We start from the raw sequence: 15,316 nt of genomic DNA, 5'->3' as shown, positions 1-15,316 counted from the left end.
AATCAAGAGGCAAAAATTGTAGAGAATGGTTGCTTGATTTTAATTCATCAAATTAGTTAGGCAATGTGGTTCCTGCAATAGACCTACTTTCCATCCTAAAAAACCTTAAAATACTGAATTTTGATGTGTCTGCCTGTCAAATTATATTTTATATTAACAGAGCTAAAAATGCTGCAGTGGTGATATATCTAACACTCTCTGCATTGGGAGAAATTATTATCCTACTCTTCAAAAAAACCTCTGTCCTACTTTTCTGGTAGGCATCCCCATAGGTTTTTCTTGGTCCCTCTGGTTATTACCCTGGAGAACAAGGACCAGCTTCTGTATTGCCTGCAAAAGTCCCTAGAGCCTCACTGACCAACCCTGATATCAATGATTAACTTTAATAAAGATCTTGAACATTAGACCACTGGCAGTTTAATTTTTATAGTTATCATTAGTGATTATTCTTAGTTTATATATCTATTGAACTGTTGGTGTATGATCTAAATATTTTATGTGTATTTGAAATGACCTTGATTCAAAATATTGTTTATTGCTCTGTATTTCAAGCATACCATTAAATCAGTACATTCATTGTGCTCCTGCACAGGAAGTTTAGAAAATAGCATTCTCCAAATAATTTGTTTTCTGCATGCTTATCTCCAAGATAGGTAATTTGGATATAAATCAGTTTTCTAAACGTGAAACACAAGGCAGCCTACAGCCATCATGACTACTCATCGGTCTCTTCAAAGTAACCCTACTGCGAGACAGTTCAGAATCTTCATTTTGTTTAATCCCCTGGTTTCTCTTTGGACAATAGCAAATAAAGGCTCCAACTACAGAGGTGTTTGTTGCACAGACAACTTGTTCCCAAAGGTCTTGATTCTGCAAAGCGCAAGGAGTTTTGCTGTTGCAGAGCCACTGCAATGCTTAAGCGCTGATGTAACTTCAAGCAAGCAAACCTGCTGATTTCAATGGGACCATTGGCATAAGTATGACTTGAACGAGTGTACAACCAATAGTTCTGATTCAGGAAAGTGCCAATGCACACGCCTGGTGTTACTTGTAATCAAGAAAGCCCCCTTAGCCTCAGGTTAAGCAAAAGACTTTCACAGCATTGAATATCCATGAGAGAATGCAGGTGTTTTGCTACTAAGATGCCATAAAAATATAATACAGAGACAAAAGGCATCATACAGAGTTACCAACTCAGCGATCTATCCTAATTTTCATATATTCCAAATGTTAATGAGATACATTAATGCATAGTTGCAACTCAGCATAGTTAAAGGTAGATTTGAATTACCTGAGGCTGTTATCTCCTTACATTCACAAACCAAGACAATGCTAATGCTGCTGCTGCTGCTGCTGCTGCCACCATTGCTTGGCACCTCACAGCTCTTCTATCCCACTGAGCTTCTTTGCAAACCAGGGATCTTGTGACCTAGTTGCAAAAGACCCAGCAGCTGATCTCAATTTGAAAACAAGATAAACTACAGGTGCATAACAAAAACTTTTGGAGCAACATGAGAATTTTGTCAGAAGCTGCTTTAAGGGGTGGCTCTCATAGGAAGCTTGGAAGTGCCTCAAGAGATCATTTGATTATCCTAAGGCAAGATTAGCTTTAATCACAACATTCTTGACTAGTGTGTGTTCAACCTGTTCTAAAAGACCTTGAATGATAGGTATTCCTCCTTATATTCCCTGGGTAATCCTGTACTGTGCTTCACTATCCTTCCTCTTTGAATACCTTAGATAGAGTCTTAGGTAACTCTCGCTTGCTTTAATGTATGCTATTACAATTGAAATAAAATCCTATTAAATAAAAAGCCTGCAGCGGTTATGGAGAGGAATTTATTCCTCACTTCTTTACATTCTTCACTTCTCCTGACTTAACAGCCCTAATTACATTCTCTTCTTACACTGTGTTTCCTAGGTCTGTATTTACTGTCTTGGGGACCCTGAGAACCCCATATTTCAGCCATTTATTTGGGTTTTGCTGGCAAACCCAGTATTTTTTGTGAATATGATTGCAAAGCATTTTGAAAAAAAAAATTGTGTAACTCCATGCAAACTACAATTGTATTTAACTACAGTACAATTATCACTCCATATGAATCCAAGACTTGGACCACCTTTTGTAGATGAGCAGCCCTAAAGAATTTTGTATACTCTCGGAAACATCTGTGACTGGTTCCACTGCCCTCAGCAACTTGATTAGAGGAAAAAAAAAAAACAGAAGCAGAAAGATTTGGCTAAATAAGAATGATATATCAAAACACCCAATATTTTAATGAAAGAAACTGCATATCCACACATTTGCACTTCTGTACAGTTTTTGTGATATATATATAATTTTAAGCTGTTTACAAATAACATTTAATGCTTCAAATATTACATAATGTTGATATTATATTTCTAGCAGAAATAAATATATTGCACTTAAAAAGAAACTTTTCATTAGATGTTGCTTCATAGTTTATGTTCACAACTTTTTTTCCATAAAAAGATTTCCCTCTACCCCCACCCCATACACACAAACACACACTTCAGTACATGGTGAATGTGCTCACGCAATGCATTATAAACAACAAAGTCAACACAGCAAACAGAAGAACTGTGGTACATTCTGTTAAAGAGGTTACATCCAGTTTTTTACCTTCCTTACTTTTAAACCAAACCTTTCCTCATGTTTCTGAAGGTACAATAAAAAAAAAAAAGATTGTTTAAATGTGCTAAAGGTAAAATACAGCAAACTGTATTTTTTGTCCTTAAACTATCATAAAAAGTTACTTCAGAGCTTATTTAATTCACTGCTTAGTTTTTTCTTAAAAAGATAAAATAAAGAAAAAGAAGTTGTCATTTGATAATCTAGAGATTATATGCAAGGACATTTGATTACAAAGTAATACATAAATCCTCTGGCCAGCAAGTAGGTGTTTAGTAAAGAAACCGCATCTCCTGCAGCAGAAAGTGCTCTGCAAAGAATAGTGAGAATAAAGTCTCACTAAAACCAAAATTAATCTTGCAGTGAGTGAATGTCATCCCCCTGGAGATGATGAGTATACGCACTGTGGCCACAACTTCCTCAGGACAAGAAGCCAAAACTGTTACACTGATCTCACTGTTGCTTTTACCCTTATCTAGGAGTAAATTCCCACAATTTGTATTAACTTACACTTTTGGAAATCATCCCAAGTTTTTGCAGTAATTTCCATTGATATTTCTGTTTCTGCATAGTACACACGCATAAAGAGGATGTACTGTATAATCAAGCTGCCAGCCCAAATGCTTTTCAGTTGAAAAAGGTTCATTTTCAAGTGCCAGTTAGTGTTTGCTGGACGTTGGAAATGGCAAGTTCTTCCTACATGTGTACATGTTCATGCAGTGTCCCCGCCTTCGTGGATAAAATAGGCTGTGAGAAATTCTGCAATTGCATTCTGAAGGTTGTAGTGCCAAGCCTGTTAGCTACCATACAACTTACCATCCTTGAACTCATGAAGAAGGATTTCCATTAGGAACTCTATCTACTTAGACTATGCTTGTTTTTCAGTTTATACCCAGAAGAGTATGACTGAAACCCAGTGGCATTGATTTGGTATCTTTGACAGTGCCTCAGGCCATATAAAGCAATGCTGCAAACTAAGGAGCTAAATTAAAAATGGGGGGTTTTATGTTTAGATTCTCAGGGCTCCAAAAGTAGAAGAAAAAAAAATTCAGACAAATACATCCAAACCGGTTTTGTTAATATATGAGATGCTTTTGTTGGATTAAAGACTGGAGGACGATGACAATCTATAGATAAAACAGTAATTCAAAAAAACCACAAAAATACTTGTAACACTTCCGAGGAAAATTTTATCATTCTCTTTGAAAAGCATATTCAGGCATGTTCTCTCCATTCTTCTTAAAAAGAGACAAACAGCCCCCCTCCAAAAAAAAAAACCCAAACAAAATCAAACATAAACCAGCTCCATTTTTATGAGCCAAGAAAAAAAGCTCATAAAGGTGAAGAGCACTTCTCATGGGATATAAAATGTGAATTGTATTTGGAGTATAAATTCTAGATTATATTTGGCATTCCTAGCCCATCGACCAACAACAGATGTTCTGTCCTGAAAGTGATACAATTTTGACAGCAGTACAGCAAGTCCTTAAATAAATTACTGGGTTAATGTCAAAGTGATAGAGATAATTTAATTTTTTTTTCTTTTCTTTTTTTTTTTTAGCAAAAGTGATTTCACTCTTTAACCAGTTAATTACAAATTTGCATTCATTTTCTGCCAGTTGTGAGTTCAGTGCAAAAGCTGATTTGTACTTGGGCTTTAATCTTTTCTGTAGTGTTCCTATATTGTTGCTGTCATTGAAGTCACTGTTCTTACTGTGAGACTTCATTTTTAGATGACAATGTGGAATGAAATCCTGCCCCTGTTACAGTCAATAAATTTCCATTTGACTTCAGTTGGGCCAGAATTTTATTCCTGGAATCGCTCCCATGCTTCCCCAGGCCCACAGGAAGGTGAGAGGGACAGGGAGCAGAAACACTGCAAGGTGGCAAGACCTCTTCACTGGACGTCCTGTGACCTCTGTGAACTTAATCCCTTAAACCTCAAATCTATGCAACTGGTTTTGTAGGTAGGTCTGGGAGGGCAAAGAAGAGGAAATGAGGAACGGGCCTACCTATTCATCTCATTCCTGGGGAAGGCTGTGACAAGCTGCCTTCATTCCCTTGCTTGGGACCTGCCTGTGATTCTGCATTAGTGGGGAACCCAATCGATTTCTGCTGCAAAGGAATGAAACCATCAGAGAGCAACACAAGGAGGGATGAGCACACTGAGAGAGATTTGGTCTGACTGGAAAAATCAAGCTGTGGATTTTTCTGCAGATAGTTCTGCATCATATATAATACAAAATTCATCAGAGAGAATTTGGATGAGGAGTTGGCTCTATCATGTTTTTATATCGAGACAGCCTACTGCCATGTTTTCTCAGATATGAATCCCACTTCATTTGTAGTGGAAAGCACTTTTCTTTCATTTAATATTTTTGTAAATGAAGTTGTCAAAATCCACTTTCATTCTCCAGAAGTGGCCTGGAGAATTTTCTCTGAAACAGTATCGGGGCATTTCTGCATGCCAAATATTGGTATTCTCAGAGCAGGGACTGGGACAGGGCTGAAAAGATTGTAGAGTTTATTTCTCTGAATTAGCTTCATGAAGGAAGGTCATGTATGAGTAGCCTTTATGTCACATGATGACCATGCCTAAATCAGCCCTCCTGTTTCAAACTTGTTTCTGGAGTCATGTAAAAGTTGCCAACTCACTTGACCCTTTCCTGATGGAAGTATCGGCAGTAAAGCTACTGGCTTGAATTCTGAACCTAACCATATCCTCTGCAACTCCAGATAAGTTAATAAAGCTGCAGAAGGAACCAGATAAGAGAAACTGAATCTCCCCACAGGCTTTAGCGCATGTCATCCTAGGGTTTTCGTACAACTCTAATAGAAGTCAAGCAACGGAAGAGAAAACTTTCTTCCAAACCTCTTCTGTAATTTTTGTTCCTATAGAGTCATATGTACTTGAAGAATTACATTCCTTTAGGGTCAGTATCACCTAATTTCCTGAAAAATAGGGGGTTTATACCAAAACCAGTTATAAGTAGACACAACCTTGCAACATGCACTTTTCCTGTGAATCTGAGAGCCTACAGCAAAATCTAATATTTGGGTATACCAAGACAAATTCAGTGTCTGATTCTGAGCCATTTAAATACCACAATGCTTGGCCTGTTATATTAATTTATGGAACTCCTTGTAGCAGGTCTGAACCCAGAAATTGTAAATAAATGTTCCTTTTTCTTTACATACAGAACACAGGAGTTGCAAATTGGCCCAGGTCATTTTTCATCAGCAGGTCCAACAGTGATTAATGGGGAATTAGGGTGATACTGCAGATAACTTCATTGAAAAGGTGATTGAAATGGCCAACTTGAGAAGATTTCGAATTCAGCTACTAGAAAATACATAGTGATGGTCCTTTTCTGTGGGATGCATGTGCCTTGCCTTGCACTTTGCAGAGATGGGAGTAGGTGAATCAGTGTACCGCACTCTGCTTTTTACCATATGACACCAACACAGAATGGTCAAAAGTAGAGGAGAATAGAGGGAAATAACTCTGTTTTGTGTTCCAGCTCTACAGAGATCTGTAATATATGAGATTATATGTGCTAGTTCTTTTTGGCCAGTACGTGTGTTATCATCCACAGCTTGGATGCAAGTCGACACAGAAACTCTGTGTCGACTTGTTATTTACAGTGGAATCCCAGCTCTTGCCACACGGAAAACCAACATCACACTGGTACTGTTTCCAGCAGTGCAGAGGATTCATGCTAGCTCTCTGCAGATGTCATTATTTTCTTATGCCTCTATAGCTCCTCCATTGTATCAGACACAACATACAAGAAAAAGAGGACAGTACTTTGAATGAGAGCCCCAAATACTAACTGAAGAGAAGTCAGACATGAATTAAAAAAAAAAAAATTGTGTGAAGTTCTGTATTGGTATTTTCCTAAGGAAACTCCACCATTCTTGTGGGACATGGAGAAACTGGTAGTACAACCCTCATTTTCCTGGCCAAGGAGCTTGTATAATAAAAGCCATGACCAAACCCAAGAAAATCCAAACAAGCAGAAAGATACTCCAATGCCACTCATACCAGTCCATTAATTATAGTTTGATCCAGAGAGTCTATAGACTGATCTAGCCTGAAATTGGGTTAACTTGGCACACACGTGCAGCTAGAAACAGGTCTTCAGTGGCAAGCACAGCAGCAAACAAGCACTGTTTTAAAATTTGAAATCTTGGGTTTCTAAGTTTAAGTAACAGATTTTTCCAAATCAGAATTTTTCTTCATTATACCTTAACCAACAGTTAAATTGCTCCTCCTCGGATATAGGACAAACTTCCTTTTAGACTGAAGGCCAGAATACATTATTACTACTACAGTCCTGTAACACAGTTCTTTTTTTGGAACCGATAAGTGTTTTGTGAAAGAAACAAACAAAGAAAGAAAGACTTGTTAACAATGTTCTCTTTGTGATTATAGTAGCAACTAAGGAATACTGGTTTGGGTGAATATAAGCCAGTCTTAAAAAGGACAGTGGTCTTCTCCACTTTGTCCCATTTTCAGCAAATGTATGCTGAGATAGCCTAAAACATGCTCAAAGTTATAGCAATACATTTTTCTGTTTAGATGCTCATCAGTCACAAGAAGAGATGAAGATGAGTAATAGTATTGCCTTTTTCAGAATTCATCTAGCATATGAAAAAAGACCTATAGACAAGTAGTTTGTACACTGCTGCTTAAAGATAATCTCTTTCCGCTAGATATAATGCACCTTTGGAACAAGCTGCACGTGACCAAAGATCCTGGGGACTTTGGGATCCATTTTGGCTGTGTTACACATAGATCTGTTAGCAGCTCCAAGCTGCATGCTCTCTTCTTGTGATCCCTCAAAAGAGGAATCTATATCCACAATGCATTTTCTTAACTGGTTTGTTACGAGTTCAGCACTCCTGCCACAGGCCTTTCAGGAAGGTCCCTTGTATTTTTCATAGCAAACTTGCACATTTAAAATCTTGTGTTCCACTTCTCTTACATCACTCATACAAACGGTGTCATCACTGCGGAGGAGTGACGCAGTCCTTGGATAGCTGCATAAGGACCCTGCTGAAAATAATGGTGGTACCTTGGCATGTGGAAAGATGGGAAAGTGGGGCCACTGCCTTGCATGGAGCTGGCTATAGCAGAGGGTGTAAGAGGCATCCCCAGGCGGCTGTACGGAGGCAGAGATCCTTGGATTGGATGAGGAATGGGTGTAGCTATGGATGCAGTGCTGGTACCCAGGGCACTCAAAGACTGTGGATGCTGAAATCCCGGGAAACTGGTTGAAGAGGAAACCCAGGAACTGAGAGACAGGTTATCAGATGTTGTAAAGGCTGACCCTGCAAGCAAAGAGAAAGAAGACCTAACATTGGCACTGCGACACACAAAGCTGGGAAAGTAGTAAAAAAGGAGAAAATGAGTCTTTCACAGCAAGCCTGGTTTCAATGACCGGTTGTCACTGGAAATACTTCCCAAATACTTCCGTCTTTAAAATGTTATTTGCTGGTTGCTGTCCTTTATCGCTACACCTTAGACAAATTTCCATTTTCAGAAGCTGTTTGCAGTGGTTCAACAGTAAAATCAGCTTTGCACATCGAATATTTTAGGTATTAAACACTGAAGCATCTTGTAATGGTGCCACTAAATACTGAAATATCTACTCTGACACGGAAGCTCACTGAATTACATCCCTGCTTAGAAGACATGCTTGTAAATTTTTACATCAGATCCTTAGTAGAACTGTTTTGTTTTGGTTTTTTTCCTAAAATTTCAGTATGGCAAAAAATGCAGAAGAATGTAATTTGCACTACAAGTTTTCCTTTTTTTTTTATCCCAGTAAAACTTGTCAACACTACATCTTTCCAGTCAACCTGATTCTTTCTATAATATAGAACAAAAAATTATAAAAGCATAAATGTCAACGTATTTGTTGTTTTTCCAATTGTGTACAATATTCTAATAAACAGCACTAGTGCTAATTCATAGTAAGAGATGCAGAACATGCTCTGAAGGTAATTATCTACTTTTGATCAAATGGAAGTGTTCTGTTTGTCATTTTGTTTTAGGCTTGTTTAATCTGAAAAGTTCCAAAAATTATTTCCACAAATCTTTCAACTCTTTAAAATACTTTTTTCTAAAGATTGAAGAAACATTAAAAAAAAAAAAAAAGAAAAATGGTTTCTTGAGAACTAATTACTTATTTCATGTTGACAGTAAAATTTTGGGGAAATGATAATTTGTTGGGATAATTACACATGGTCATTTTCAAATCTGATGATTCTTTTGCCCTTCATCTCTGTAGTTCCTCTATGCATCTGGTCATCATTATATGTCTGATTTCTAGAAATGGGGAATACAATAAAATGCTGTAAATAAACTCTTTGTATTCCTCTTCAAACAATAACTTAACTCTTGTGTCTTATGTATTTTCTTACTTGACCAACTTTCTTACTTTAGAAAATAAATTTGTTGACAAGAGTATTTGATGAAATATAAGTTCAATTCAGTATTGCAAAACATTCTGAGACAACAAATTTTGTAACAGGTATTAGTTTCCTAAATCTGATTCAAGAAGGGACGTTCACCCAAACTGTAGAATGAAGACATATGAAGACTTCTATCCGTCAAGGTAAACTTACTGGAATTAAGTATAGTAACCAATCATAGCCACATACTTAAACCAAAACTATAAGCAAAACATAACAGAAATAAAAAATGACAATTGTTATTTTTTTAAAATCATAAATCTCTTATAGGATATACTCTCAAATCATGATTAATTTTTCCTCTGCTTAATGAAACAGGTAAAACAGCCCAGTAACAGGAAAAAGGAATTGTGCCAATTTAGCAAAGGAAACTTGAACCAAATCCTGGTCCTACCACTGAACCAAATCCTAACTGCTGGGAAATTAGGATCCAGAGCCAAACTGTAAGGATGGCACAATACTCACAGACCACAGCAAAACCCTAGACAAATCAGAGGGTATCTGAGCATTACTGCACTACAGGGAAAGAAGGATGCAAATCTGGATTTGCCTGGGTTTGCATTTGGCTCTGTTCCAGGTGGCTACTATGAATCCTGTGTGTGGAAGCAGGCACACAGAGAACTATGTATTTCCTATTTGTTAATTCCTTTGGAAATAGACATCTTGGGATAAATACAGTACTGTAGGTTACTGCTTCCATCTTTAGATGGCTGAAATTGGCTGAGCAGAGAATGCTCTGGGAGGGTGCTGAAGTAGTTAGAAAGCCGATCACTGCTATTTATTCCTTTGTTTTATGCCGAATAAGGTATGTGATCCTTTCTCATGAATGACTGTGAAATGATTGTGGGACTGGAACACTTCTATAAGGAACGGCTTAGAGAATTGGGGCTGTTCAGTCTGGAGAAGAGAAGGCTTTGGGGAGACCTAATTGCAGCCTGTCAGTGCTTAAAGGGGGTGTGTGAGAAAGCTAAGAACAAATTTTTAGCATGACCTGTTGTGACAGGTCAAGGAGTAATGGCATTAAACTAAATGTGGATAGATTTAGACTAGATATAAGGAAGAAATTTTTTACTATGAGGGTGGTGAAACACTGACACAGGTTGCCAGAGAGGGGCTGGATGTCCGATCCCAGGCAACATGCAAGGCCGGGCTGGGTGGGGCTCTAAGCAACCTGATCTAGTTGAAGATGCCCCTGCTCATTGAAGGGGGTTTGCACTATATGACCTTCAAAAGTCCCTTCCAACACTAACTATTCCATGATTTTCATGAGGAACTTTCTCAAGCATCCTTTCCTGCTCCAACTGCAATGGTCTCTAATTGCAGCTTAGTACTCCAAAAAGTCACATACCACTTTTGCCAGCACCAAGGAGATTAGTAATTCTGAGGCAATCAAGGTCTCAAGGATTTTATAATACACACCACCCAGCACCCATACGTGGCTCTCAACTCTTATCTGTATGGGGGAACATCCATCAGTTTTGCATGCAAGGTGGTTTTAAAATAAATCAGAAGAAATAAAAGTATCTATGGAATTTCAATAAGAACATTATTTCTCTCCTTGTGTCTTGGAGGACTTTTCCTTATTTAAGGGCACTAGACCTAGAGAGAGAGCAAAGGTAGTACCAGTTACTCATGTGCAAGAGCATTATGATTTACCCTCTGTGCATGTCTCTGGTTGCCCAGAGCGCTCACGCCCCATGTAGCATATGGCTCCCAGATTAGACAAAAGTTCTTTGCCATGATTCACAATCTTCCTCACTTACTCATTTGCCATATTGTGAGCAAATGCAGAACTGTACCTTTTTATTACACATAAAATTCGTTGTCATAAAGTATTGTTTCCCTCTATGACACCTTTCTAAGGATTCTCTCCTGAAGAGATTTAACGGCCTGCTCTCATACGGAGGTTCACCTGGTTCATTTTGTCACTCCCAAGGGAGGACATCATGCTAGGAAGAAATTTAATTCTTGAAGAGAAGTTGCTTTTCTCTGAGCACTTCCAGCAATGGAAAATTTAATACTGTCTTCAACAATAGCTGGCCTAGGATCTAAGTTGACATGAAGCAAGGTAATCCCCCAGAAGTATGTGAAAGGATGGCATCACACCAGATGAAAAGTTGCTTTAGAAACTCCATAACATAAGGGCCTGCTCTTAGAATAGACCTGTAAAAACAAGGCCACCTAATCACATTTTGCTGAAGAGCAACTCATGGTTAAAAATAAGTGTGTTTTCCCTGCACAAGTCCAAAGAGCTATGACCAGAAATAATGCTCTTATCTCTTAGCAGCACTGTATGAAGTTAGAGGACAAGACAAGGGCACTGCCAGTCGGAAGACAGATAGACCTGCTTTACCTCAAGTGGCTGTGGCATATCAGGCAGGTCACAAAGTCAACATGCAAAGTATAATGCAACACAAGTTTGTGCTAGTCAGCAATCCTACAGGAAGGGTTTGAGATCTATTTCCAGTGGCAAATTATGACAGATGCAATTTCTCCAGTAAGCATCCCCACAAAGAACAAGTCTGTCTTGCTACTACTTTTGCTTCTACTAAAGCAGACAAACTGCTTGATAAAGCATTTGGGGCTAATTTCTTCAGCAGGAACAGCATCTTTCAGAGACTAACAGATAACAGTTAAACATCAATTTTTCAGGGCGCTGCCAAGTTTTCTTCCTGAGGAGGCAAAATGGGTTAACCACAGGCTGGTTGAAGATGAGGTAAGTTGAAGATGAAATAAGATGAACTAAGTCCTCTGTTCACAGAAGGCTGGAGAGGCAGCAAGTGGCACATCTACATGGTACTTTACAAATGGTGTGGATCCCAGCTAGAAAATCCTGCCAAGAGATGGGGAGTGTTAATTTGTTCTCAGCACCACAGTAATGAAGTTGTCTGGTTTGCAGACATTTTGAAGAGGAAGCAGAACTAATTCTCTTCTGATGGCAAAGACTATATGGTTGTCTCTAGAACTGCCTCCTGAATTGAACCACCCACACCAGTGCCATGGGCGTATCAGATATCCCAAAGAGCCAAAAGGTAACAAGTACTCTTCTTCATTATAGGACTTCATGGCAGAGAGACACACCAGAGAAATATTTTAGAGTACCACAGTACTGCCTGTGGTCCTGCTTTTCTCAAGCATAACTGGGTCACAACACTTTACATCATGAGCATGTTTTCCTACCTCTGCTTTGTGTTGCCTGGCTGTCATCACCAAGATCATCTTCTCCTCCGTAGGTCCGAATGGGGGATCGGGCATAGGAATGCTTTTGGATAAGGCTCTCCACACTTTCTCTGTAAAAGGAAACAACCTAGTGTATCAATACCATCCTAAACACAATTCTAATTCATTTAGGTAAATACAATGCCTTTTCCTGTCCAGATCACAGCTTTCTCACACAGATTCTTGAAAATTTCTTAACAAAAGACTTACCTCATAGCATGACATTGGAAATGCCAGATTTGGCCTGCGTTTTTTTAATATTGCTGATCATCTCTCACCAGCTTCTCCAGCAAAGTAGAGTCAACTTCCTACTGCGTTTCCTGGATGTGGTCTCAGGCAGTGAATGTAAGACCAGCACTCTTCATAAACTTGAAACTCTGCAGTTATTTTTGCTGAGTGATGAGTCTGGGTTCAAAGAGACACCTGTGGTCCAGCTCCTTTCAAACAAGCTTTTGCATCACACATGACCACCTCATTTCCTCTCCCCTTTTTCTGGAAGCAGGGGCAAAGACAGGTGTGTCCAGAGACAGCTCAGCTCTGACCATGCTCTCTCAGCACTGGGAGTCGAGGGCAGTTTGTAGCAGGAAGTCTACAGATACTACCGATCTCATGCCACATCTATTCTGGGAGGTTAGACGTGCCTGACAAGCCCCTGCCTTGCTGGTAGCACAAAGCACTGAAGTCACCCAAACCATTTTTAAATAGAAGGAAGGCATATCTGCATGATAAGCCTTAGTAGCTTGTAAGGAAGATCCAACCTTACACATTCCCAGAGCATTTCCATGTAAGTAGGTGGCATTATACCAAAGATGAAAATGACCTAGGCACATTTCCAAAATGGCTTTGACCTTCTGTTCCTGTTTAAAAAATCTAAGTAGCAATAGTTGTTTAAATATGCTGCTTGATGAAGCTTTTGTCTGAATTTACCATTTGTCTATTCATACTTGCAAATGCCCTTCGCTTAGAGAATATGTCTGCTGCAGAAATTCCAAGGAAAAATATTTTTCAAGTAACATGATAAATCACAATGGCACATGTTTTCCTTTCCTACAGAAAGTCCATTATGGTCATTTTGTCCTTGGTCTATCACTGGCATCATTACTTATGCTAGTGTCCTCAGAAAAAAAAAAAAATAAAAAGAGGATCTTATCAAAGTGATTTACTTGTGTCAGGATTGGAAGTGGACTGAAAGTAATGGCAGTTCCTACATAGAGGATAATATAATTGGATTACTGCCTTTTAAGTGATTGAAAACAGTAGGCATATCAGGGCTATCTCGAAGAAGATTTTCCAAAGAAAAAGACAGATGGCATTGTTTACATTATGTGCTGAATGCCTCTTGAAACATTAGGCTTTCTTCTGAAGCAGAATGTGAAATGCGAAGAATTTTACTTGACCAAAAGGACTATTTCATATAAGTAGAGCATAGCAGAATAACAAATTAGACCAGTGTTGTCTGAGTGATTTAGATATTGGTATATAAACATATTCATAATCACAGAATTATTAGTCTATAAAGGTCTGAAAAATAAATTTGATACAGGTGATTGTCTGTATTGTCTCTATTGACTTTATTTCAAGTAAGGGTCTGCTTATAACAACAGAGATTACAGCATGTAATAATATCCTGATGCAACAGAAACAATGCAGGCTCTAGTTTTAGCACAGTGGGCCAATTTCACCTCTCAAACGTTGGATCCAATGGCGGCTTGGGGATAAACTCACCCCAATAAATTTACATTTGAATTACCTACAGGGATTTAAAGCTAAATCAAATGCCCACAATTATTGCAGACTAAATTCTTTCCAGATGGGTTTGTATGCTAGACAGAGAACTCTATTATTCTATATGGTTGTCTTCTTTTAAAGGAAAAAGAGAGATGACTTCTTAGTGAACCCTGAATCTGCAAAGTTTGAAACCAGGGAACTATGTGGTAGGTTTATTTATTTATTTTACGATGTAGTGTTGCAGATAGTATGCAAAAGGTTTTGGAAGATTAATCTCATTCATCAGCACAAGAGGCAAAGGTTTTTATGGCAGAGGGAATGGTCTAATGTGGAAACTTGGATCAGAGAAAGCAACTAATCTCACAGAAACAGTTCCTTTTGTGCAGCTGAGATTCAAGATTCAAAACTGTATGGGCTTGTCTTGACTAACCACATTGGTTGTTTATGCTATAATCACAAAACACCTAGTGAATTTTCATTTTAGAGGTTGAGGCTGTGATTCTCATCATGAGTGCAGAGCTGAGATTCACACCAGAATTTAGGCACCTGCCGCCACAGTCTTCAGGTGGGGTGGCCCCTCCTCTTTCCACATACAACACATGCTGCATATAAACCTCCAAACAGACCTACAAAATGCAAAAGGCTGTGTGCATCTAAGTGTGCAAAAGGAAACAGAGGAAAAAATGCAGTGTATTTTCTCCACTCATAAAGCTTGTCTCTGAGTTATCCTCCAAGCACTTTCTTCCACTTAGAAAAACAAGAGCAGAAGTCTGCATTTAGATTTCTTTCCTTCCCTTTGTGTTTCAAAAAGGAAAGGGGTGGTGGCCTCTGCACCATGCTGCAATATTCCATCCTCAGAGAACATCACTTTGAGTCTTGATAGGGAAGACAGAGTTGCAACTCATTTAACCTATGAAAACATTTGGAGTTTCCCACATAGGTTGGAAAGAGGAGACTAAACTCCTCCACCATGTAAAGACAGAAGTGCCTTAAGACTTACTCCAATGCAGATATGCAGGAGGAAGCAGAACTTTAACAACAAGACTTAAGTGCCTGTGAAATCTAGTTCAGAATGCAGGAACAAAGCTGGCAATCTGGAACACAGATTCCTTCTTATACCCTTTTTTCCACTGGGTACAAGAGGACTTGAATCTCAAAATCTTTCTGGAAATTCTCTTTATGGAAGTATGAACTCTTTAGGTTATCCCAAATATGATTCCCTGGAGAGATGATTAA

At 38.6% G+C, this 15,316-nt stretch overlaps 1 protein-coding gene across 2 annotated transcripts in view; it reads right to left on the bottom strand.

Annotated features, from left to right (window-relative positions):
• Window positions 1–2,251: 2,251 nt before the first annotated feature.
• Window positions 2,252–15,316, bottom strand: part of TBX20 (T-box transcription factor 20) — a 42,270-nt gene continuing 29,205 nt past the window's right edge. For both annotated transcript variants that reach the window (XM_042043930.1, XM_042043929.1), the window contains exons 7-8: window positions 12,314–12,423; window positions 2,252–7,987 (exon numbers count right to left, since the gene is read on the bottom strand). In XM_042043930.1, coding sequence (XP_041899864.1) covers window positions 7,647–7,987; window positions 12,314–12,423 — 451 coding nt within the window. In that variant the 3' untranslated portion in view covers window positions 2,252–7,646. The remainder of the gene's footprint in view (window positions 7,988–12,313; window positions 12,424–15,316) is intronic.

This window comes from Corvus kubaryi, unplaced genomic scaffold (genome assembly GCF_017639235.1).
Source record: "Corvus kubaryi isolate FWS band 111438036 unplaced genomic scaffold, C.kubaryi_AGA036_p1.0 37398, whole genome shotgun sequence".
Classification (NCBI taxonomy): Eukaryota; Metazoa; Chordata; class Aves; order Passeriformes; family Corvidae; genus Corvus; species Corvus kubaryi.
This window is presented reverse-complemented; position numbering and strand designations above follow the sequence as displayed.